This window comes from Gorilla gorilla, chromosome 5, assembly GCF_029281585.2.
Source record: "Gorilla gorilla gorilla isolate KB3781 chromosome 5, NHGRI_mGorGor1-v2.1_pri, whole genome shotgun sequence".
NCBI lineage: Eukaryota > Metazoa > Chordata > Mammalia > Primates > Hominidae > Gorilla > Gorilla gorilla.
Window position 1 is genome coordinate 158366926 of NC_073229.2, and position 26362 is coordinate 158393287.

At 41.5% G+C, this 26362-nt stretch overlaps 1 protein-coding gene and 1 non-coding gene across 2 annotated transcripts in view; both read right to left on the reverse strand.

The window, feature by feature from the left end:
* SGK1 (serum/glucocorticoid regulated kinase 1) overlaps positions 1-26362 on the reverse strand; it is a 150116-nt gene that overhangs the window by 16462 nt on the left and 107292 nt on the right. Inside the window, exon 3 of the mRNA XM_004044712.3 lies at positions 21423-21498. Within this exon, the coding sequence (XP_004044760.1) occupies positions 21423-21498 (76 nt within the window). The remainder of the gene's footprint in view (positions 1-21422; positions 21499-26362) is intronic.
* LOC115935181 (small nucleolar RNA U13) lies at positions 20470-20573 on the reverse strand. Its single transcript, XR_004070881.1, has one exon. It is a non-coding gene; the product is annotated as a small nucleolar RNA U13 (small nucleolar RNA).

The following is a 26362-nucleotide window of genomic DNA, read 5'->3' on the forward strand; positions in this document are numbered from 1 at the left end:
GAAATCCCATGGCAGGCTGTCTGCAAGCTGGAGACCCTGGGATGCCACTAGCATGGCTCAGTCCAAATCTGAAGAACTGAGAATCCGGGGGCTGCTGGTGTAAGTCCTAGCATCCAAACACCAAAGGCTGGAGAACCTGATGTCCGAAGGCTGGAGAAGAAGCATGTATCCCAGTTCTGGGAGAGTGAGTGACCTACCCACGGTTCTATCTAGGCTCCCAGGCGATTGGACACTACCCCCCACACCCCCCTGTCCCCGCATTAGTGGGGGCGGGTCTTTTCTACTTAGTCCACCCAGACTCACGCATCAGTCTCCTTTGGAGGCACCCTTAAGGCCACACCCCAAAATAATGCTTTGCCAGTTCTCTCCGTATTCCTTAATCCAGTCAAGTTGACACTTAAAATTAACCATCACAAGTTCTCACCTTTCAACTTGGCAGCCATACACATCTCTTTGTATCACACTTAATCTCCAAATAAAGACAATAGCAAAGTGATAATTCTACCTAATATAATGCACCTGTTCTGTGTACAACAGAAAACATACCAGTCCCTTCCCCAGAAGACAAGGTAAAGTCCTTGGGTGATGTTTACTCTTCTGCTGATATCCCATAACTTAAATACTATGATATAAAATTAACAATACTTAAATACTGACATAAAGTCAATAAATCTTGTAAATACTGATATAAAGTCAATAAATGTGTTACATGATAAAGAAATAAGAGAAGAATGAAAACAAAGATATTAATATATGTACACAGACGCACAACATATTCTTAACAAAACAGAGGAAATACTCATCACAGTTGCAGTGCTTGTTTCTGTAACTGGTCACGTGATCATAGCTGGTATTTATAACTACCTTCCTTTACCACCCAAACAAGAACCTCAGTTGATTGTGGTTCTTTATGTGGCAGGTGACCCAAACCTACATTTCTGAAGAGTCTGGGCCATTCACAGACTTACTCAGATTGAGTTGTTGTAATTTCTCATTGACCTTAATCACAGGACATGGTAATACTAAGAGACATCCTAAGGGATCTCCTGTATTTCAGACATACACTTCTGGTTTTTTTTTGGGGGTTTTTTTTGAGACGCAGTCTCACTGTGTCGCCCAGGCTGGAGTGCATTGGTGTGATCTCGGCTCACTGCAACCTCTGCCTCGTGGGTTCAAGCAATTCTCCTGCCTCAGCCTCCCGAGTAGCTGGGATTACAGGCACCCACCACTATGCCCGGCTAATTTTTGTATTTTAGTAGAGACGGGGTTTCAGTATGTAGGTCAAGCTGGTCTCGAACTCCTAACCTCAAATGATCTGCTCGCCTCGGCCTCCCAAAGTTCTGGGATTTCAGGTGTAAGCCACCGTGCCTGGCAGACATACACTTCTTTATCTCCATTGTGGAATAGTAGTCCAATTTCTCCCTAGTATTTTGAATCAGTCACTCCGGCCAACATCATAACTCCCTTCTTAGCTTTTTGATTCAGAGGCATGAGGATCCCAAAGTGGCTGGGTGGTAGTCTTAACTTCCAGTTCAATGGAATCATTGTTGTGTCTCCGGAAGCACTCCTCCCTCTGGAACTAAGACCTCCAGGCCTGCAGATCATAAAGTCATGGGAACAGAAAGCAAAAATGTTTCCAATGGGTCACTAGGGGGAATAGTGAGTGGTGCCACTCCCATTTCCACCCCTTCCACCCCTTCCATTTCTGGACCTGTGGATCCTGGCTATGGGAGAAGCGCACCATATACTGGATGTTGATTCAGAGCATATACAACTTTCTGGAGAAACTTGCACCAGCCATGCAAAAAAATCATCACCGTAACTTCAAAAGGCCATTACACCATTCATTCTATTAACCCAGCTGTTCCAGGATGATGGGAAACATGGTTAAGACCAGTGAATTCCAGGAGCATGGGCCCATTGCTGCATCTCTTTGGCTATAAAATGTATTCCTTGATCAGAAGCAGTGCTGTGTCTGTGTGGAATACCATGACAGGGGATAGGGCATTCTGGGAGTCCATGGATGGTAGTTGTGGCAGAAGCATTGTGTTCAAGGAAGGCAAATCCATATTCAGAATAAGTGTCTACTGCAGTAAGGACAAAACACTGCTTCTTCCATGATGGAAGCTGTCCAATATAATCAGCCTGCGACCAGGTGGCTGGCAGATCACCCCGAGGAAAGGTGCCATATCAGAGGCTCAGTGTTCATTTCTGTTGCTGGCAGATTGGGCACTCAGCAGTGGCTATAGCCAGGTTGGCCTTAGTGAGTGGACATCCATGTTGCTGAGTCCATGCATAACCTCCATCCTTGCCACCATGGCTACTTTGTTTATGAGCTCACTGGATGGAAGGGTAGTTGGGGAAAGGGGCTGTCTGGTATCCACAGAATGGGTCATCTTATCCACTTGATTGTTAAAATACCCCTCTACTGAGGTAACCCTTTGCTGAGAATTCATGTGGACACAAATATCTTTACCTTTTTTTTTTGCTCATTCAGAGAGGTCTATTCACAGATCACTTCCCCAAATTTCTTTGTCATCAATTTTCCAATCATGTTCCTTCCAAGTCTCTGACCATCCAGCCAAACTATTGGCCACAGCCCATAAATTGGTATATAATCGCATATCTGGCCATTTCTCCTTACAAGCAAAATGAACAACCAGGTGCTCGAGGTTCTGCTCACTATGCGGGTATCTTTTCAGCACTGTCCTTCAGGGACCTGCCAGAAAGAGACCACAGTGCTGCAGCTGTCCACTTGTGTGATTTTGTGATTTTATATGTAGAGATATATACATGTATGATAGCATCAGTAATTCAGCGGTGTTACCCATAGCATGAGGGTATGACACACAGGCTTCACCTCACACAGAGACATGAAAACAATAATCTACCAACTTCATACTAAGCAATAAACACTAAGATTTTTATTTCCTGAGGATTCCACACCTTCATTTTCTTAGCACACAGTAGATTTCAGAGCCGCCATGCCTGGCCAACTTTTTTTTTTTGAGTCAGGGTCTTGCTTTGTCACCCAGGCTGGAGTGCAGTGGTGTAATCATGGCTCACTGCAGCCTCAACCTCCCGGGCTTAAGTCATCCTCCCACTTCAGCCTCCTGAGTATCTGGGGCTACAGGCACATGCCACCATGCCTAGCTATTTCTTTTTTTCTTTTTTTTTTTTTTTTTTTTTGAGACAGGGATTTCCTATGTTGCCCAGGCTGGTCTCAAGCTCCTGGGCTCAAGTGATCCTCCCACCCTGGTCTCCCAAAATGCTGGGATACAGGTGTGAGCCACTCACGCAACCCAGACAATTTTTTTTTACAGACGCTTTTTATAAAACTATTTGTTTCTCAGTTGTGATTATAGAATCCCTTTAACAAATAAGATTAGTTATCCCCAGAGGATTGTTTGATGGTTTGGGGCTAAGCATTTCAGATACTGCATATTAACTACCTCTGTTATACAGGTGTGTGTGTGTGTGTACGTGTGCATGTGCATGTGTGTATATATAAATATACACATATATTTTTGTGTGTCTGATAACACCAACTTTGTTCCCTAATCATCATTTCACAGAAGATACAAATGGAATCTAAAAGAATGAAAATAAGCTTTTGTATAAGACCACAAGAAAATTACAGAGAATAAATGAAACAGATGTGAGCAAAAGATGGGGATCATACATAACGTCTGACCTTATAAACTACATAAACATGGTTACTTCAAGAAGCTACTACTATAATATTACTTATTATTTGTTTATACAATTTTGCTTAAAATTACATTGTATTCTCTACTTATTTAGAGCAAATTATTGTGCCAAATAGATAAGACTATTTCCATCAATTAGTATCTACAATTATTCTATTTCACAACTCATAAAGTGTTGCTTAAAAATCTAATTCCTTAGAGCACAAGCACAGATCATCACAATAGACCTAGTTAAAGTTCATTCTTCAAATCTTGTTGTTTATATACCTTATTATATACTAACATAAATCCAGTTTAGCAAGGTATTTAATAAGCCCTGACTTTCCTTTTTAAAAGCAGTATTCCCTTTTCTCTCTTTACCATATTGTAAGTACTGGTTTTTTTTGGTTGTTTTTTGTTTGTTTGTTTTGAGATGGAGTCTCACTCTGTCACCCAGGCTGGAGTGCAATGGCACCATCTCAGCTCACTGCAACCTCCGCCTTCCGGATTCAAGTGATTCCCTTGCCTCAGCCTCCTGAGTAGCTGGGATTACAAGCACGCACCACCATGCCCGGCTAATTTTTGTATTTTTAGTAGAGACATGGTTTCACCATGTTGGCCAGGCTGGTCTTAAACTCCTGACCTCAAGTGATCGGCCCGCCTTGGCCTCCCAAAGTGCTGGAATTACAGGCGTGAGCCACTGCACCTGGCCCTAAGTACTGTTTTTATATCTACAATCTGCTCCTATATTCATAACTGATGGCCTTTTGACTTTTCCTTCTATAGTGGGAAAACAACAATCAAAGAGCAGAAATGGGGCCCTGTCATACATAGTTCCTTCCTTCCTTCCTTTTTTTTTTTTTTTTTTTTTGAGATAGAGTCTGGCTGTATCACCCAGGCTGGAGTTCAGTGGCATGATCTCAGCTCACTGCAACCTCCGCCTCCTGGGTTCAAGCGATTCTGCTGCCTCAGCCTCCCAAGTAGCTGGGATTACAGGTGCGCACCACCAGGCATGGCTAATTTTTGTATTTTTAGTAGAGACGGGGTTTCGCCATATTGGCTACACTGGTCTTGAACTCCTGGCCTCAAGTAATCCACCCACCTCAGCCTCCCAAAGTACTGGGATTATAGGCATGAGCCACCACGCCAAGCTTCCTGGCATACACAGTTTTTAACCCCCGCTTGTCACTGTTCTCTTCCCACCTCCCATTATCTTTTCTTAGGGCTTTGATTTTCTTGAGGATTATAGGTTTTTAAAAGGTTGAAAGGGACCTTGCAAAATCCCTCAGGGCTGCTATTCCTTTTCTATCTCTTCTTAAAAATAATGTTAAAGAATTAATATTACATACATTACAAATATTAGAAAGTACATTTACATAAGATGTGAAAGAGGCATACGATGGTAACAGACACACTAGACTTAGCTGGATTACTTCTAGGAATAATAGTAAGTGTCTAAAACAGGTTGTCTTGTTAGAACATGATACTACTGAATCTGAGTGCTTATCTTCCTCATATGTGCCAATTATGTTTTTGTCGAAGAGCAATCCTTTCTGATTTTCGCAGACTGCTTTCTGATTATTTGTCTCACAAAGAGACTGGGTAAAAGCATGTGGCTTTATTTTTGCCATTTCTAAAAATAACCCAACAGCTATGCTGTGCACTGCTCACCTTAGCACTATTGTATTCATGTGTTTATGTGTATAAAGGACAGTTCATAGTCAGCATATTCAATGCTTTTCTCCCTCTTTGTTTTAAAGTTCAAAGTTATTGTCTACATGAAAGTTGGGGTATTTCACCACTAGCCTCATTTTATGCTATTCATAAAATCATGAGCAGACTTTTTACCAAGGGCAAAAAAATCTTAAGAAACAGGAACATCCCCCTTCCCCCATACAATATTCCTGACAACATTTATTAAGGTCTTTCTCTAATCTTTCGCTGGAATCACCTCTACTTCCCAAACCATCTCTACCACTGTCAACTAGCATCAATCGTTAAAGTTCTTCGTTAGGCTGTGATCAAATATCCTCATGAAGGTTTTTTAAGGAGTAGCTCTTCTACACATTCTCAAGGCGGGTACTACAGTGGTGCTAAGGACATACTTATCAGCGAAATGAACATGTTCTCTTTAAGTTCCACAGTTAAGTCCACCTATTATAATAGCTGACATTTCTTGAACGATTATACTAAGTGGCAGACACTATGCCTAGTGTTTGGTTTTTTTTTTTTTTTTTTTTGAGACGAAGTCTCACTCTGTCGCCCAGGCTGGAGTGCAGAGGCGTGATCTCGGCTCACTGCTACCTCTGCCTCCTGGGTTCAAGGGATTCTCCTGCCTCAGCCTCTTGAGTAGCTGGGACTACAGGCATGCGCCACCACGCCCGGCAGATTTTTGTTTTTTTTTTTTTTGAGACAGAGTCTCGCCCTGTCGCCAGGCTGCAGTGCAGTGGTGTGACCTCGGCTCACTGAAACCTCCACCTCCCGGTTTCAAGGGATGCTCCTGCCTCAGCCTCCTAAGTAGCTGGGACGGGGCCCGCCACCATGCCCAGCTAAGTTTTGTATTTTTAGTAGAGACGGGTTTCACCATGTTGGCCAGAATGGTCTCAATCTCCTGACCTCGTGATCCGCCCGCCTCAGCATCCTAAAGTGCTGGGATTACAGGCGTGAGCCACCGCGCCCGGCCCTGATTTTTGTATTTTTATAGAGATGGGGTTTTGCCATGTTGGCTGGGCTGGTCTCCAACTCCTGACCTCAAGTGATCCACCCGCCTCAGCCTCCCAAACTGCTGGGATTACAGGCGTGGGTCACCATGCCCGGCCTAAGAGCCAAAATTTTAATCAGTGGGAAATGCTGACTGCCACACTCATTTAAGAGGAAAGGTCAGGATTTCGTGAGCTGCATTGTTCACTGACATCTACTTTAAAACGACTCCAGCCCAGCCTGAGCTAATCTTTTCCTAAATCCTTTGCATTTTCTTTTTACTGTCAATTTACACCTTAACAAAATAAAGGAGTTTTAGAGTAAGATAGAATCAACTTCAATCAACTCTCTTGAATTCGCTGGGGGCCCTCTGCTCTAAAATATAGTACTATTGTTGCCTCTGGCATCCCTGGTTTTACCTTCGTCTCCCTACCTCCCTCCCACCTCCATCCATCCCCCCTCCCCCCATTCTTTTGAGTGCAGTGGCACGACCTTGGCTCACTGCAAACTCTGCCTCCCGGGTTCAAGCGATTCCCCCACCTCAGCCTCCCGAGTAGCTGGGATTACAGGCATGCACCACCATGCCTGGCTAATTTTTGTACTTTTGTATTTTCACCATGTTGGCCAGGCTGGTCTGAAACTCGACCTCAAATGACCCGCCTGCCTTGGCCTCCCAAACTGCTGGGATTACAGGCGGGAGCCACTGCGCCCTCCTGGTCCACCCACTATTAACCCCTTATTTCCTACCCTTCACCTGCACCTCTTTGAGGGCCATTTCATTCCTGGAATAGCCTGTTTTCATTATTAGTTATGGGCCTATTTTCCTTACTATGTACAATTTTAAAGTCATAAAATAATTTTTCTTCAAATGTTAAAAATTGTGTTTACATTTAACCAAATAAAACACTTGTTATTAAGGGCATATGTTCAAAAATCTTCTTTTCCATTTATTTTCTCTAAGTCAGGCATATAAGCTGATATCATGTCTTTCATATTTTAAACTAAATTTGACCTGAAGTCACCTCCGTTCCTTGAATCTCTACCTGATTGCAGCTTAGCTTAGTATGTCCACAAACTGAAAACCTAATTTAGGAGTACGTTATAAGTCCTCACTAAAAATGGTAGCTGGGTTCTTAGATATTGTAACTTTAAGTGAAATAAAGTATAAGGAAACCAATTTCACCACAAGCTAATTGATATAATGAGGAATTAACTCCCTATTGCATACTTATGGACATAAAAACATCACATAACTTCTAAATAAAGACCAAAACACTTCAAATACTGAACATTGAAATAAATTCCCGGTCTTGCCTAGGTGATCTCATCTCAGCCTCCCAAGTAGCTGGGACTACAGGGATCTTCTCCCTTTGTTTTTTTTCTAGCCCCACTTCCAGTTTGTTTCCACAGTACTTAGAGTGAGTTGCTGTTGTTTTTCTTCCTTGTTCTGTTCTCTCTTTATTTTCTTATGTTCCTTCCTGCACACTGAAGTTGCTGTTGTTTTAGATTTTCTTTTTTTGAGTGAGATCTTCTCACTCAGTCACCTGGCTAGAGCGATTAATAGCTGACTCTGGGTACAGTGCCTAAGCTAGCCTTGCTCTGCAAGGAACAGTTAAAAAAGAAAAGAAAGGAGAGGAGAGGGGAGGGGAGGAGAAGGGAGGGGAGGGAAGGGGAGGGGAGGAGAGGAGAGGGGAGGGGAAGGGAGGGGAGGGCAGGGGAGGAGAGGAGAGGGGAGGGGAAGGGAGGGGAGGAGAGGAGAGGGGAGGGGAAGGGAGGGGAGGGGAGGGGAGGGAAGGTGAGGGGAGGGGAAAAATTAATAAAAACTAAGATAACTATTTACCCAGTGATTCCACTTGAGGGTGGTAGACAACCCAAGCTTATCCTGGCAGCTCAGGGAACAAGGTGACACCAACCTTGGACAGGAGTCCGTCCCATCCTCAAGGCACACTCACACTCACACCCACACTCATGCTCACTCAGACTGGGACATCGTGAACACGCCAATGAACCTCAACATGCATATCTTTGGGATGTGGGAGGAAAGTGGAGTTACATGGAGAAAACCTACGAAGACATGAAGAGAAAGTGTGAACTTTACACAGACTGTGGCCCCAGCTGGAAATCTTTTTTTTTTTTTTTTCTCATCAATGTTATAACGACATGCTATATATATTTTTGTTACAACTAGCTGAGTCTCAGCCAATCACAGCAACCATACTTCAGCTAATCACAGCAGCTGAGCTTCAGCCAATCACAGGATGCCAACTGATCAGACGATGCCCAAATAAGGCAAATTTGGAGCTTTAACCAGTCAAGCTGTTTGTGTACCTCACTTCCAGTTCTGTCTATAAATGCTCCCTGTCCACCTATTTGCCCAGTGGAACTCTCTGAGCCTCCTTTGGTTCTGAGGGCTGCTTGATTGGAGAATCATTCTTTGCTCAAATAAGCTGTTAAATTCAATTTGTCAAAAGTTTTTCTTTTTTTTTTTTTTTGAGATGGAGTCTCGCTCTGTTACCCAGGCTGGAGTGCAGTGGCACGATCTCGGCTCACTGCAACCTCCACCGCCTCCCGGGTTCAAGTGATTCTCCTGCCTCAGTCTCCTGAGTAGCTGGGATTACAGGCGCACACCACCATACCTGGCTAATTTTTATACTTTTTGGTAGAGACGAGGTTTCACCATGTCGGCCAGGCTGGTCTTGAAGTCCTTACCTCAAGTGATGCGCCCGCCTCGGCCTCCCAAAGTGCTGGGATTACAGGCGTGAACCACTGCACCCGGCCTACAAGTTTTTCTTTTCACAGTATTATATATCCTGTATTATGAGATAAACTTCTTGGGCAAAAAGCAAGCCATTAAAGGCTGAATATTTCAGCATGCCTAACTTAATAAAATTTAGGACGTTTTAACTTTTGCTACAGTTAAAATCCACTAGATTTTTTTGATCTGCTGCCATATTAGTTTGATTCACAATAATGAGAGCAGATTTATTAAAATATGAAGTTGCATTTCATATTTTCCTTGTATTTTTTTAAGTGAGAAAATTTCCTGGTATCATTTTAGCTATAATAAAATGCCTTTTAGGACTATGGAAATGAAAGATCTTGGACATAAATGATTTGGATAAAATAAGCACATGAAAATGCTGCAAGAAAATAGTTTTAAAAGAATCCTGAGGAATTAGAAAAACGAGCTATTGTGAAACAATGTTAGTTTAGCCTTTAGTAAAACAGCAGAAATAACAAGCAATTTTGGTCAGAACAAAGAGAAAGAGAAAATTGTAAGTTCCACAAAGGCAGAAACAGATTTTGCTCCAATTGGAAAGCTTCAGAAAGCTAAACCCTTCATTTACACAATCCAAGGCAGAGTGAGGGGCCTCTCTGTGTTGAGCTAAACTGAGCCTATAGTCACACATTCACACATTTGGCACTAGGACAGTTGTGAGGATAGGATCTGACAAACTTTTCACTGCCAAACATAACTCAGATGCTAGATGAGCATGACTCTAAGTATCTTTACACAGAGAGTTTAGAAATAACATTTCCCTACTCACTGGAATAAATAACCCATCCTTGAACTTGGAACCGTCTAACCATTGTAGATGGTTTAAGTCATGCAAAACAAAGTGCTTTTTGCTTTCTAGATCTTAGCTTAAGAATGCAATATTTTATCTAAATGACTAGGCAACTAAGGTTCGCTCCAATTTGAGGATTTTAAGTCTAGCCATATGTCTATTTCCAGGAAGCTTATCAGTTTTGTGTCTGGGGCTCCAGATAATAGAATACAGCAAATTATAAGCTTCATGGTTCAGCAGAAAAAACAAGTTTGGGGTCCAGTAATGTGTAAAATAGTAACAGTAATGATAAAACAAAATGCATTCTTCTTTCAAACCATAGTAAATCCCATGAAAGTGTAATCCTAGATAAATGTAATCCCATGTAAATGACATAATTCTTTCTCCAAGTAAAAAGAGCTAACATAAATTGACCACTAATTATATGTTAACACAGTTATAAATACCTTTACTGCATTATCTTTTTTAATCCCCACAAAATTCTATAATCTATTATTACTATTTCATTTTTGCATGTATAAGAAATGAAAGGACAGAGGGTTAAATAATTTGCCCAGCCAGGCACGTGACTGTAATCCCAGCTACTCTGGAGGGTGAGGCCGGAGGATCACTTTTTTTTTTTAAATGTAAAAAGAGATGGGGTCTCACTATGTTATCCAGGCTGGTCTTGAACTCCTGAGCTCAAGTGAGCTACCTGCTTTGGCCTCCCAAAGTGCTGGGATTACAGGTATGAGCCACCGTGCCTGGCCATGAGGATCACTTGAGCCCAGGAGTTCAAGTCCAGCCTGGGCAACAGAGTGAGACTCTGTCTCAAACAAAGAAAACAAAGAAAAAATAATAATTTACCCTAAAAAAATTTAGAATAATAATAATAAAATAATAATAATTTGCCCAAAGTCACACAGGTAGTAAGCATTGAAATCTGTGGCAAACTCAGAAGGCCGGACTCAAGAGTTCACGACACAACCACAACAGATTGTACACTACCGGGCAGTTTCCTGCTGCTCTGTGCATGGCCTGCTGGCCAACTCTGATGTGAGGTCGGTTGACTAAAAGAGATGTGGTTCAGGAAGCTGAGAATGATTGTGGTTACCTGTTCTAAGATAGAGAAATTGATTTTAAAAACTTCGAGTTGAAGTATGGGATGCCAAAAACCATGTATGAGTGACAGAGTGAGTGGGTCTCTTTCTGATGGATTAAGTCTTCAAAAAGACTTTCAGAATGAATCTCTAGCTACCTTAATTTTGGGCAGTGTTAATTGTATTCATTTTTTCAACACATTTGATTGTGCATATACCATGGACAAGAAAGTTTGTTAAAAACTGAATGTATAAGGCCGGGTGCAGTGACTCACGCCTGTAATCCCAGCACTTTGGGAGGCTGAGGCGGACAGATCACTTGAGCTTAGGAGTTTGGGACCAGCCTGGACAACATGGTGAAACCCCATCTCTACAAAAAACAGAAAAATTAGCTGGGCGTGGTAGCTTATGCCTGTAGTCCCAGCTACTTGGGGGACTGAGATAAGAGGATCGCTTGAACCTGGGAGGTCAAGGCCACAGTAAGCCGTGATCGCACCACCGCACTCCAGCCTGGGTGACAAAATAAGACCCTGTATCAAACAACCAACAACAGCAACAGCAACAAAAACCCTAATGTACAGGAAATTATTTTGGGGAGTAGTGGAAGATAGCTAGCAAGTTGGAGACTCTAACTTGAGATGTGGTACTACTTGTCTGTACATTTTTTTTCTCATTTCTCTCTACTCAAAGGTGTTATGTTTTTATTGTCTTAAGGGGGCCCTTCATTTGATGGCATAAAAAGTTATGACCAGCCATCTGTAGTTCAGTTAATAGGTCAAGAATATCAGCAGCTATTGTTATGTTGAGGTCATTATTTATCAAGCTTCAACACATAAAAAGCAAAAGTAGGCCGGGCGTGGTGGTTCACACCTGTAATCCCAGCACTTTGGGAGGCTGAAGCCGGTGGATCACTTGAGGTCAGGAGTTTGAGACCAGCCTGGCCAACATGGTGAAACTTAATCTCTACCAAAAAATACAAAAATTAGCCAGGCATGGTGGCGGATGCCCGTAATATCAGCTACTTGGGAGGCAGAGGCAGGAGAATCACTTGAACCCGGGAGGTGGAGGTTGCAGTGAACTGAGATCGCACCACTGAGAGCACTGCCTGGGTGACAAAGCAAGACTCCATCTCAAAAAATAAAATAAAATAAAATAGCAAAAATAGTCCAAATGTCAGTTAACAGGGGGACCAAATTTATGGGTGAACATCCACAAGAAACATAAGTGGCCTCTAGGGAAGCCAATCTTTGCACAGAATTTTTGTTTAATGAGGTGGAGGGTATACAAGATATAGGCCAAAGGATAATTTAGGTTCTTATGACTGTGTCCTTGTTCTTTTCAAATCCTAGCTTCATCTCTGCTCCCACTGATGACACTATGAGACTTTGGAATTCTTCACTGTGTGTAAGACGATTTTATTACTGAGATAGCTACCACTTTGTAGTTATGACCTGAGTAAACAAGGTTAGTCAACCTACAGGATTTTCATGTGTCCACAGATTTTTACTAGATAATTTATCTGTAATATCAGGAGGCAAAGTCTACCATGAATATACTGGCCAACATGTATCAGATGGAAAATTCTTGTGTAAGCAGATGATGTTTAACTTTTATCACATTTTTCTCTTTTGTTAGATAATGCCATACTTCGGCAGACAAGCAATTGTTTTCTAGCTATAAATATGAGTATTTTGCTTTTCAAGAGAAAAAATCTAGAAATTGTTTTCTTTACTTTAAAAAATTCATGTACTGAAGTCCTTCCTCTGCTTGTATTAATCCAATGATATCATTTTATATATTCTCTGAAATACTAAAATATTTCTGTAGTCCATATGTTTTCAAATTATGAATCATTTTATTTCTACATTTGGTACATAAACTATTACTGCTCCTGAGTAAATATGGATATACCACTTTATAGTGATTTTTTTCTTCTTTTTCTCTTTTTCTCTTTTTTTTTTTTTTTTTGAAAACAGGGTCTTACTCCTGGCCTCAAGTGATCCTCCTGCCTCAGCCTCCTGAGTAGCTGGAATTATAGGCATGAGCTACCAGTAGTGACTCCTAAGTCCCCAGAAATTTGAGCTAATTTTTATTTATTTATTTATTCTTGTATTTACTTATTTTGAAGACAAGGTGTCACTCTGTCACCCAGGCTGGAGTGCAATGGCACGATCATGGCTCACCACAGCCTCCAACTCTTGGGCTCAAGCCATCCTTCTGCCTCATCTTCCTTAGTAACTGGGACCATACGTGCAAGCCACCACACCCAGCTTGAGCTGATTTTTTTAATGTGATGAACTATGAGAAAACATATAGGAGCTAAATGATGAGAACTTAGAAACACAAAGACGGAAACAACAGACACTAGGGTTTACTTGATGATAGAGGATGGGAGGGTGAAGAGGAGCAGAAAAGATAACTATTGGATAATGGACTTAATACCTGGGTGATGAAACAGTCTGCACAACAAACCCCTGTGACAAGAGCTTACCTATGCTGGCCCAGCATGGTGGCTCACGCCTGTAATCTCAGCACTTTGGGAGGCCAAGGCAGGCAGATCACTTGAGCTCAGGAGTTCCAGACCAGTCTGGTCAACATGGTGAAACCCGATCTCTACTAAAAATACAAAAATTAGCCAGGCGTGGTGGTGGGTGCCTGTAATCCCAGCTACTCAGGAGGCTGAGGCAGAAGAATGGCTTGAACCTGAAAGGCGGAGGTTGCAGTGAGCTGAGATTGTGTCACTGCACTCCAGACTGGGTGACAGAGCAAGACTCTCTCAAAAAAAAAAAAAAAAAAAAAAGAAAGAGAGTTTACTTATGTACAAACCTTCACATGTACCACCAAACCTAAAACAAAAGTTAAAAAAAGAAAGAAAAATAAATGTAGAAAAAAATATATATATCTATGAACAATGCATAATCCTGGAAATATAAGGAAAAATTAAATTTTCTCCTCTGGGAAAAATTTATACAGTAATGATTCTTGCTCTTTAATTTTTGTTTGAAAGAAATCTAGACATTTAAAAAACCCCAGTGGTAGAATTGTCTTGTTAAAAAGGGACATCAAGTAAAAGTCCAGGGGAACATCAAAGAATTATGTTTCTTACCTGGCAAAACCAGTGTCTAGCTAAAATAATGGCTTGCAAATCAATCTTGTTGTCTAACCACTTCATTATCTGGTTTTCTCTAAGCAAAGAACATTATCTGTGTTGCCAATAATAGTACTGGGGAAAAACACACATTTTGAAAGTATGAAGAAACTCATTCTACCTTGAAATTCTCATTCAAGAGGAAATTATAGGCCACTGCAGGACCAGCGATTGAAAAACAAAGGTGTACAAAAACAAACCACTCAGGTTTCAAAGCCTAAAAACAAAGATAACAGGAAAGAACCTAAACTTGTGCAGCCTGTTTGCTTACTGTCTGAACAAATGCTGGGAATGCATGAGAAATTCTAAGCCCTGTGAACAAAAGTGTGAGCAGTAAGATGACGGGTGATCAATTTTCTTCCTTTCTCTATTTTTCATTTTTTCCTTATGATGAGCATATGCCACTTTTATGTTATAATGATAAAAAAGAAAGACTTACAAAACGACTTTTGTTTTTCCAACTGTATACCAGTATCTATCTACACATAGCAACTAAGCACGCTAGTCCTGTCGTCTGGCACTCACACAAAAAGAGTGAATGTCAAAATCTAGGCAATTCTACCAGATTTCACGTAATGAAACTACCTTGAGTAATTCCTTAATTCTTCACAAAATCATGTTTTTATTTAACTTCTATTTCTATCAAGCAATGTGGACTAACTACCCCTAATATTTAACTCTATTTAAACTGTGTATCAGGCCAGATGCTGGCTCACACCTGTAATCCAGCACTGTGGGAGGCCAAGGCAGGTGGATCACTTGGGCTCAGGAGTTCAAGACCAGCCTGGGCAACATGGAGAAACCCCGTCTCTACAAGAATACAAGAAATTAGCTGGGTGTGGTGGCATGTGCTTATAGTCCCAGCTTCTTGTGGGGCTGAGGCAGGAGGATCGCTTGAGCCCAGTAGGCTGAGGCTACAGTGAGCTGAGATCATGCCACTGCACTCCAGCCTGGGTGACAGAGTGAGACCTTGTCTCAAAAACAAAACAAAACAAAAAACAGATTACACACTACATTAAATAAATAAAATACTCTCTGATGATGACTGATTTTGAATGAAAATACTCCATTCACTGGAATATATTTTCCATAAAAAATGACAAAAACATTGTCATTTTTTGTATTATTTCTTTTTCTTTTTCTTTTTGAGATAGAGTCTTACTCTGTCCCCCAGGCTGGAGTGCAGTGGCGCGATCTCGGCTCACTGCAACCTCTGCCTCCTGGGTTCACGCCATTCTCCTGCCTCAGCCTCCTGCATAACTGGGACTACAGGTGCCCGTCACCACGCCCAGCTAATTTTTTGTATTTTCAGTAGAGACAGGGTTTCACCGTGTTAGCCAGGATGGTCTCCATCTCCTGACCTCATGATCCGCCCGCCTCGGCCTCCCAAGGTGCTGGGATTACAGGCGTGAGCCACCGCACCCAGCCTTATTTCTTTTTCTTTTTTGGAGATAGAGTCTCGCTCTGTTGCCCAGGCTGGAGTACAGTGGCCCAATCTCGGCTCATTGCAACCTCTGCCTCCCGGGTTCAAGCAATTCTTCTGCCTCAGCCTCCTGAGTAGCTGGGATTACAGGTGTGAGCCACCACACCTGACCTATTATTTCTTGTATTATTAAAATCATTTCAGGAATTTGTAAAAGTTACAATAATAAAACTCTTACTGCAACCATGACTAGAACGTGGCCTTTGTAAAGAATCCATTTACAGGCTCATAAGATTTGGTGTTGTGGATGGATGGCTGTGGAGCTGCTCAAGCTTGTGTTTGCACTTATCAGAATTCAAGGCAGTTAGAAGGAGTTTCCGAGTGCTGATGTGCTGGAGAAGAAAGGGCATGCTGCAGTGTAGAAACCACGGGAGAAACAATTGCGTCACCTAGTTTCAAACTGTGAGAAAACTACTAGCGAACTAGAAGAATATTTAACTTCCTAAACCTGAGAGATCTACATCTTAAAGAATGTAGATTCTACTCTAGGCACATCATAGTCAAACTGATAAAAAATAAAAATAAAAATAAAAATAAAATTAGAGCAGCCAGTAAAAGACTACACGTTACATTCAGCATAGCAATACTGTAAACATTGTTGACTTCTCATCAGAAACTCTACAGGCCAGAAGACAAGAACCAATATCTTTAAAGTTATGAAAGAAAGAAAAAAAAGTAGCCACGCAGAATTCCATATCTAGCAAAAACATCCTTCAAGAATGAAATAAAGGTATTTGCATTTATAAAGACATATCATGTAGATAAAAGAAAACTAAGATATTTCACTGCCAGAAGACTTATAAGAAATCCTGGCCAGGCACGGTGGCTCACTCCTGTAATCCCAGCACTTTGGGAGGCTGAGGTGAGTGGATCACTTGAGGTCAGGAGTTCAAGACCAGCCTGGCCAACATGGTAAAACCCTGTCTCTATTAAAAATACAAAAATTAGCCGGGCATGGTGGCACGCACCTGTAATCCCAGCTACTCGGGAGGCTGAGACAGGAGACAGGAGAATTGCTTATACCCGGGAGGTGGAAGTTGCAGTGAGCTGAGGTCTCGCCACTGCACTCCAGCCTGGGTGGCAGAGCAAGATTCTATCTCAAAAAAATAATAAAAACATGAAAAAAAAGAAATCCTAAAGGAAAATTTCCAGGCTAAAGGGAAATGATACCAGAGAGAAACAGATTTTCAGGAAGAAATGAAGAACATCAGAAATGGCAAATACCTGGATAAAAACAAAAGATAATTTTCCCCTTTTTTTAAAAAAATGCACCGTACTGTAGGGTTTAGTACATATATAGATAATACATATGACAGCTATAATATAAAAGATGAGGGTAGAGTGGGGTAGATGCACCTACATTGTTTGCAAATTTTGACGATGGTCTATGAAAATTTAAAGTCATTTATTCTCGGCTGGGTACAGTGGCTCATGCCTGTAATGCCAGCACTTTGGGAGGCCGAGGTGGGCAGATCACTTGAGGTCAAGAGATCGAGGCCAGCCTGGCCAACATACTGAAACCCCGTCTCTACTAAAAATACAAAAATTAGCCAGGCGTGGTGGCACGTGCCTGTAATCCCACTACCTGGGAGGCTGAGACAGGAGAATTACTTGAACCCAGAAGGTGGAGGTCGCAGAGAGCCAAGATTGTGCCACTGCACCCCAGCCTGGGCAACAGAGTGAGACTCTGTCTCAAAAAAATAAAAATAAAAATAAAGTCATTTATTGTAATCTTCAGAGCACCACTGAAAATGTGATGCAAAGAGGATAACTAGAAAGTCAACAGGTAAATTAATATTAAATTCTAAAACCTATTCAAATAATCCTAGAGAAGTCAGGAAAGGAAGAATAAGCAAACAAAGAAGAGAAGGGACATATAGAAAACAAATAGCAAAACAGTAAAGTTAAATCTAACTGTGTCATTACATTAAGTATAAAGGGGCTAAACATCCCAAGTAAAAAAACAGAGATCGTTAGATAGGATTTTAAAAGGAAAATCTAACCACATGATGTCTATAAGATAAGCACCTTAACTATAAGACACAGGTTGAAAGAAAATGGAAAGAAAAATATGCCATGTGAAAAGTAGGCTTTAGAAGATTGGACTGGCTGTATCTGTCAGAAGAAATAGACTTAAAACAAAGACTTTTACCAGAGATAAAGAAAGAAATTTCCTAATGATAAAATGATCAGTTCATTAGGAAATAATAATAATAATAAAGATGTGTGTGTGGTTGGGCACGGTGGCTCATGCCTGTAATCCCAGCACTTTGGGAGGCTGAGGTGGGTGGATCACCTGAGGTCAGGAGTTAGAGACCAGCCTGACCAACATGGCAAAACCCCATCTCTACTAAAAATGTAAAAATTAGCTGGGAGTGGTGGCATGTGCCTATAATCCCAGCTACTCAGGAGGCTGAGGCAGGAGAATTGCTTGAACCCAGGAGGCAGAGGTTGCAGTGAGCTGAGCCGAGATCATGCCATTGCACTCCAGCCTGGGCAACAAGAGCAAAACTCCACCTCAGAAAAAAAAAAAAAAAAAAGTATATGTGCCTAATAACAGAGGTTCAAAATACATAAAGCAAAAATTGACTGAATTAAAAGAACCAAAAGACAATTCTACCACTAGAGGTGGAGATTTTAAAACACTCTTAGTAATGGACTGACCAACTAGGCAAAAAATAAATAAATAAATAAATAAATAAATAAATAATTACTCTAGACATAGATCCTACTTTATGAGTTGGTTAAGTTGGTGACTGGGAAGGATCTTCATGAGATGAGCTCTTGTAGGAGGGACACTCCATTCTTTGTAACACTACTGATGAAGGAAAAGTAATAAAAACGTTTTAAAAATGAGTATGTCTATTGCACCACTGCACTCCAGCCTGGGCGACAGAGCAAGATCCATCTCAGGAAAAAAAAAAAAAAAAAAGAGTAAGTCTGAAATACTTCTATTCCTATTTCTCTATGTGTTCTGCATTAGTTTTTCTTGTAATTTTTTTTTTTTTTTTTTTTTTTTTTTTTGAGATGGAATTTCACTCTTTTTGCCCAGGCTGGAATGCAATGGCACAATCTTGGCTTACTGCAACCTCTGCCTCCTGGGTTCAAGTGATTCTCCTGCCTCAGTCTCCCAAGTAGCTGGAATTACAGGCATGTGCCACACCTCCCAGCTAATTTGTGTATTTTTAGTAGAGAAGGGGTTTCACCATGTTGGCCAGGCAGGTCTCTAACTCCTGACCTCAGGTGATCCACCCACCTTGGCCCCCCAAAGTGCTGGGATTGCAGGCATGAGCCACCACGCCCAGCCCATAACATAATTTATTTAGGCTTCAAAAAGTGTCCAAGCAACATTTTCTTTTTCTTTCTTTCTTTTCTTTCTTCCTTCCTTCCCTCCCTCCCTCCCTCCTTTTCTTTCTTTCTTTCTCTGTTTCTCTCTTTCTCTCTTTCAGTGAAAGCAAGTTTATTAAGAAAGTAAAGGAATAAAGAATAGCTGCTTCATAGATAGAGCAGTCCTGAGGGCTGCTGGTCAAGCACCATTTTCTAGACCTGTCCTGTACAGATTTCCCTCCCTTTCCATTTTCTTTACATAACATCAAGAATCATTTATGTTTCTCTGGTAATGTTTCATTCTACATTGCTTCTTCATAACACATGTGCTGTAGATCTTAATAGCAGTATTAGCCAGCAGATGGCTTGTTTATTGTGGTGGTATACTGCTGATGGGCTGAAATGATGGCATAAATAGGCTAATTCACTTTTATGTTTTTTCTTCTTTCTTCAAAAGATATAATAAAACAAGACAGAAAACAATTTTTTGACAGATGAAATTGATAATGTTTAGACCGTAAGTCTGGTCTTTGAAAAAAAAAAAAAAAGCCATCAGAGAGTTTCTCACTTTCCTTCTCAAGTCCTCCTGTTTCTGCTAATAGGCACAGCCTCTGACTCCCTTTTATGAAGAACAGATTATAGCACAGATTTAGCCCAAGCTGTTTCTGCTAGGAGAGCTGCTTCTTCCTAAGAAGCGTGCTATAGAACTGGGCAGTCCACTCTCCATTCTCCTAGCCTTGGTATTTTCTGGCTGCGAGCTTTGGATATGTCAGCTAACCTATTCAGCTTATTATTTCATTTCTAATAGAGGCATAACAAGGAAAGGGCTGTCCCTCCTATTTCAAGGGATTGTGGCAAACACTACATTAGATTTCTGTGAATACCCCTTGTAAAAGCGTGAGGCATAATACAAATATCAGATATCAGCGTGAGTTTTCTATTTCATTAGACCTATTTCATTAGAAAAGGTGAAAGCTCTATTATCACTCTCTTAATTGTTTTAGCTCCTTTTTGCTTCACCTTCCCTTTTATTTCTAGTGTCTACTTTGTGCAGTTAGGCCTCATGGCTCATGTGTGTTTGTGAAAAAGAATTTTTAAATGTCTTCTATTTGCTCTGAGAACATACCCTACTCTTTGTCTAAGCGTAATTTCTAATCATATAACCTGAAGCATATTCTCCAATCTCATAAAGTGGCATTCCTCTGATTCTGATTAGATGTATAGCCCTAATATCATAGTGCAAGTATACATGCCCTCCCATAAGTATTCTGAAGTATGATTCACCCTAGGTTTTCAAATCTCTTCCTTGCCCTAGAAAACAAACTTGGACTCATGTGTTTGCCCACTTTATTCAACTCCTCTGTCTTCTACTCCAGCAAATAGACTCATTCCTCATTCCTCCCAACACTTAAATATGCTTCACAATCCACAAAGCTGTACCTGATGATATATATATATATATATTTTTTTTAAATGACAGGCAGGTGATGTGCGGACATCATAACAAGGCTTGAAGGAGGCATATCTCACACAGGAACATGAAAACCCAATCATCACACTTATAAACGACAAAGGGATCTAGTATATATGTTCTAGATACTGAAAAGAAGATATAACAAAAGGACTTTTAGGATAAAATTGATTGCAAGGCTAGGTATGGTGGCTCACACCTGTAATCCTAGCACTTTGGGAAGCCGAGCTCAGCAGATTGCCTGAGGTCAGGAGTTCGAGACCAGCCTGGCTAACATGGTGAAACCCTGTCTCCATTAAAAATACAAAAATTATCCAGGCATGGTGGCTCATGCCTGTAGTCCCAGCTACTTGGGGAGCTGAAGCAGGAGAATCGCTTGAACCCTGGAGGTGGAGGCTGCAGTGAGCCGAGATCGCACCACCACACTCCAGCCTGGGCGACAGAGCAAGACTCCGTCTCCAGAAAAAAAAAAACAAAAAAACAAAAAACCAAATTAATTGCAAAGTGTATTCAAGTGTTGGGTTAGGTAAGAAGAAATAAACAAGGCCGGGCGCGGTGGCTCATGCCTGTAATCCCAGCACTTCGGGAGGCCAAGGCGGGCGGATCACAAGGTCAGGAGATTGAGACCATCCTGGCTGACACGGTGAAACACCATCTCTACTAAAAATACAAAAAAATTAGCTGGGCGTGGTGGCGGGCGCCTATAGTCCCAGCTACTCGGGAGGCTGAGGCAGGAGAATGGCGTGAACCTGGGAGGCGGAGCTTGCAGTGAGCTGAGATTGCGCCACTGCACTCCAACCTGGGCAACAGAGCAAGACTCTGTCTCAAGAAAAACAAAAAACAAAAAACAAACAAACAAAAAAATATTTCCCCCCAAACCTTGCCTTTGTGTAGAGCTTTACTACAGAATGCATCCTGTACATAACAGGAAACAGGTTGTATTTTTCCAATAATACCTGGATCATCATTAGTCCAGAAGGTTCTTGGATCGGGCTTGTTCAGGATGTTGGCATGATTACATGGCTCTCTCACCTTTAAAACATAAAGAGAAAAGAAGTGATATAAAAATGGCTTCATCATTTCAGCTATTTTAGGCTTATAGTTCTAGAGAAAGGATTCCAAGGCTGAAACTAGTACATATGGCATGTCTGTGCTCTAATTAGGGTGGTTTTCTCAGGACCGTGCTGGGTATAGCACTGAAAGTCCCATATCCTGGGAAGCCTTTCAGTCCTGGGCAAACCGGGACAGTTGGTCCCCTTACACATGAAGCAGTTTCACTGGGCTGATGGCTGGGTTAGCACATGGGCGCTGGAGCTCACCCAGCGCTATGTGCAGTGCACAAACTGCACAGCCGTATGAAGAGGCCCTGGATTATTAGCAAATTGATCAGTGTAGACACTCAATACATAAAAAGTGTTTGAATCTCCACATAACAGAAATGATACTTTTAGTACATATTGCTTGGGAAAATGCATATTAATTAAAAGCTACTTTTAATTCAGTAGCACTTTAAATGCTTTTTTTGTTTGTTTGAGACAGTCTTATTCTGTTGCTCAGGTTGGAGTGCAGTGGCGCAATCTCAGCTCACTGCAACTTCTGCCTCCTGGGTTCAAGCGATTCTCCTGCCTCAGCCTCCTGAGTAGCTGGGATTATAGGCGTGTGCCACCACGCCTGGCTAATTTTTGTATTTTTAGCAAAGACGGGGTTTCACCATGTTGCCCAGGCTGGTCTCGAACTCCTGACCTCAAATGATCCGCCCACCTCGGCCTCTCAAAGTGCTGGGATTATAAGCGTGAACCACCGCACCTGGCCTGCATTCTTATTTTATAATCATAAGAGGATCTTTATATTCTCAAATAGCAGCACATGTACATATGCAATATGTATTATTTAGTCCACTTAGAGGCTCTTCTTAGTGCAGATACATGTTTTTAATGATAAATAATATTTATTGAGCATTCTCTGTCAGGTACTTTTTTCATTTTTAAATTTCAATAGATTTTTGGGGAACAGGTGGTGTATGGTTACATGGATAAGTTCTTTAGTGGTGATCTCTGAGATTTTGGTGCACCCAACACCCAAGCAGTGTACACTGTACCCAGTGTGTAGTCTTTTATCTCTTGCCCCACTGTCGCCCTTCCCCTTGAGTCCCCAGAGTCCATTGTATCCTCTTTATGCCTTTGCGTCCTCATGGCTTAGCTCCCACTTACAAGTGAGAACATATGATATTTGGTTTTCCATTCCTGAGTTACTTCACTTAGAATAATGGTCTCCAATTCCATCCAGGTTGCTGCAAATGCTATTATTTTGTTCTTTTTTGGCTGGGTAGTATTCCATGTATGCGTATATATATATACGCATATATATGCGTATATATATATACACATATATATGCGTATATATATATACACACACATACATATACACACATAAACATACATGCATATGTATATATGTGTGTATGCATACACATACATGTATGTGTATATATGCATATACATACATGTATGTGTGTGTATATATATATATATATATATATACACACGTTTTTTTTTATATATGACTTCTTTTCCTCTCGATAGATACACAGTAGTGGAATTGCTGGGTCAAATGGTAGATCTACTTTTAGTTCTTTAAGTAATCTCCATACTGTTTTCCATAGTGGTTGTACTCAGATACAATTAATAGATTTCATATAACAAGTTCCACAGAGCAGCAGTGATCCATGTTTTTGACAGCTTTATACTACTGTGATATTAGCTTTCAAATATATTCTCAGGCCAGGCGTGGTGGCTCACCCCTGTAATCCCAGCACATTGGGAGGCCGAGGCGGGCGGATCAGCTGAAATCAGGAGTTCGAGACCAACCTGGCCAACATGCTGAAATCCCGTCTCTACTAAAAATACAAAAATTAGTCAGGCATGGCAGCGCATGCCTGTAATCCCAGCTACTCAGGAACCTGAGGCAGGAGAATCGCTTGAACCCGGGAGGCGGAGGCCGCAGTGAGCTGAGATCGTGCCACTGCACTCTAGCCTGGACGACAAAGCAAGACTCTGTCTCAAACAAACAAACAAACAAACAATCAAATATATTCTCATGAAGTTAAATATAGATCTTAGTGTTAAAACTGCTTTTCCATTTATATATATTTTGTAATGTGATCATTTGATTACTGCAAATATTCTATAGTTTCATCAACTACTTAGTGGATAAATTCCTGCCATTGCAACAATAATCAAAATACTCAAGAATGACACTAAGGTCATTGTTTAGTTTCACTGACATTTTCTCTTTATAACAAGGCTTTTGTTTTTCTTTGTTAAGATGGAGTCTCGCTTTGTTGCCCAGGCTAGAGTGCAATGGTGTCATCTTGGCTCACTGCAACCTCTGCCTCCCGGGTTCAAGTGATTCTCCTGCTTCAGCCTCAACAGTAGCTGGGATTACAGACGTGCTCCACCACGCCTGGCTAATTTTTGTATTTTTAGTAGAGATGGGGTTTTGCCATGTTGGTCAGACTGGTCTTGAACTTCTGACCTCAGGTAATCTGCCCACATTGGCCTCCCAAAGTGCTGGGATTACAGGCATGAGCCACCGTGCCAGGCCTGTGAAGCTCTATTGATGAAGGAAGCAGTACATGAATTTACGATCTGGTACAAGATCTTAAATTCTTGTGGACCAGTATCAAAGAATATGTGGAAATCAGAGAAATTGGGATCTCAAAGAGGTATTTTCACTTCCATGTTCATTGCAACTTTATTCACAACAGCTAAGATGAGGAAGCAACCTAAATGTCTACTGACGGATAAATTGATAAAGAAATGTGGTAAATACATACGATGGAATATTATTTGGCCTTAGAAAGAAATCATACCATATGTGACAACGTGGATGAAACTGGAAGATGTTATGCTAAGTGAAATTAGCCAGTCACAGAAGAACAAATATTGCACGATTCCGCTTACATAAGGTATGTAAAATAGCTAAACACATAGAAGCAGAGAATAGAATGGTGGTTTCCAGGGGCTGCAGGGAGGGGCAAATGGGAAAATGCTTGAGTTGCTATTCGATGGGTATAAAATTTCATTTAGGCAAGACGACTAATTTCTAGAGCTCTGCTGTACAACATGGTGCCTAGAGAACATTACTATATTGTGCACTTGAAAAATTGTTAAGGCCAGGTGCGGTGGCTCACACCTGTAATCCCAGCACTTTGGGAGGCCGAGGTGGGTGGATCACGAGGTCAGGAGTTCGAGACCAGCCTGGCAAACATGGTGAAAGCCCATCTCTATTAAAAATACAAAAATTAGCCGGGCATGGTGGCGGGTGCCTTAATCCCAGCTACTCGGGAGGCTGAGGCAAAATCCGGGAGGTAGAAGTTGAGGTGAGCCGAGATTGTGTCACGGCACTCCTGCCTGGGCGACAAAGCGAGACTCCGTCTCAAAAAAAAAAAATTTTTTTAAAGGGCCAGGCATGGTGGCTCACGCCTGTAATCCCACACTTTGGGAGGGTGAGGCGGGTGGGTCGCCTGAGGTCAGGAGTTTGAGACCAGCCTGGCCAACATGGTGAAACCCTGTCTCTACTAAGAATACAAAAATTAGCCAGGTGTGGGGGCACACGCCTGTAATCCCAGCTACTCAGGAGGCTGAGGCAGGAGAATCGCTTGAACCTGGGAGGCAGAGGTTGCAGTGAGCCAAGATTGTGCCACTGCACTCCAGCCTGGGCGACAGGGAGACTCTGTCTCAAAAAAAAAAAAAATTGTTAAAAGGATAGATCTCATGTTATGTGTTCTTTCCACAATAACACAAAATCTAGAATAGATTGCCATCCTATGTTTGTCAGTATATCAGAAAGGAACAGAAGACATTTGATACATAAATATCTAAGTGGTCTATATTTTATAAGTGGAATTTTTTTTTGTAATTGTAATACTTTTTCATTTATAGGACACATGATTGTAGATGTAAGACCGAAGGAAAAAATGCCATTAAAATTTAAATCTCAAGAAAAAAGGACAGGCCTCTTGCCTCTTTGCCTCATTGAAATCCTGAAAGCAAGATGCATCAATAGCAGCTCTACAAGAGCCATTAGTGAAAATTTGGCCAGGGTTCTCGCTCTTGTTGCTTCTGCTCCAACCAGCATGGTTTGACCCAGATTATGTGCAGCCAATTTTTCCATCAGTATGCAAAGTAAGAGGTAGACTTCATTACGTTGGGCTAAGTGATCTTCCTTGAATAGATTACCAAAATCATCCATCCAGTGAAAGAAACCATGCTAGCTCTTTGTACGTAAAATAAATTAAAAAGAAAATAAAGAACAAGAAAAAGAATGTGTGGAGCAGTAACATTTCCTGGACTACATTTTGAGCAGCACTGTAAAATATCCCTCCTACTGAATCACTTGAACCCGGGAGACTGAGGTTGCGGTGAGCCGAGATCGCTCCACTGCACTCCAGCCTGGCAAGAGAGCGAGATTCCGTCTACAAGAAAAAAAAAAAAAAAAAAAAAAAAGCCCTCCTACCTGACTAAGCAGCCTCAGTATGAACCCCTTCGCAGGATTTATCTACCCCACTGAAGTACTACTTCAATTGTTAGAAAGCTCTTCACAGGTTGAATTGAAATCTGGGTCCTTGAAACTTTGGTTCCTGTTTTTTTGTTTTTTGTTTTTTCTGGGGGGGACGGAGTCTCGCTCTGTCGCCCAGGCTGGAGTGCAGTGGTGCGATCTCGGCTCACTGCGAGCTCCGCCTCCCGGGTTCACGCCATTCTCCTGCCTCAGCCTCCCGAGTAGCTGGGACTACAGGCGCCCGCCACCACGCCCAGCTAATTTTTTGTATTTTTAATAGAGACGGGGCTTCACCATGTTAGCCAGGCTGGTCTTGATCTCCTGACCTCGTGATCCA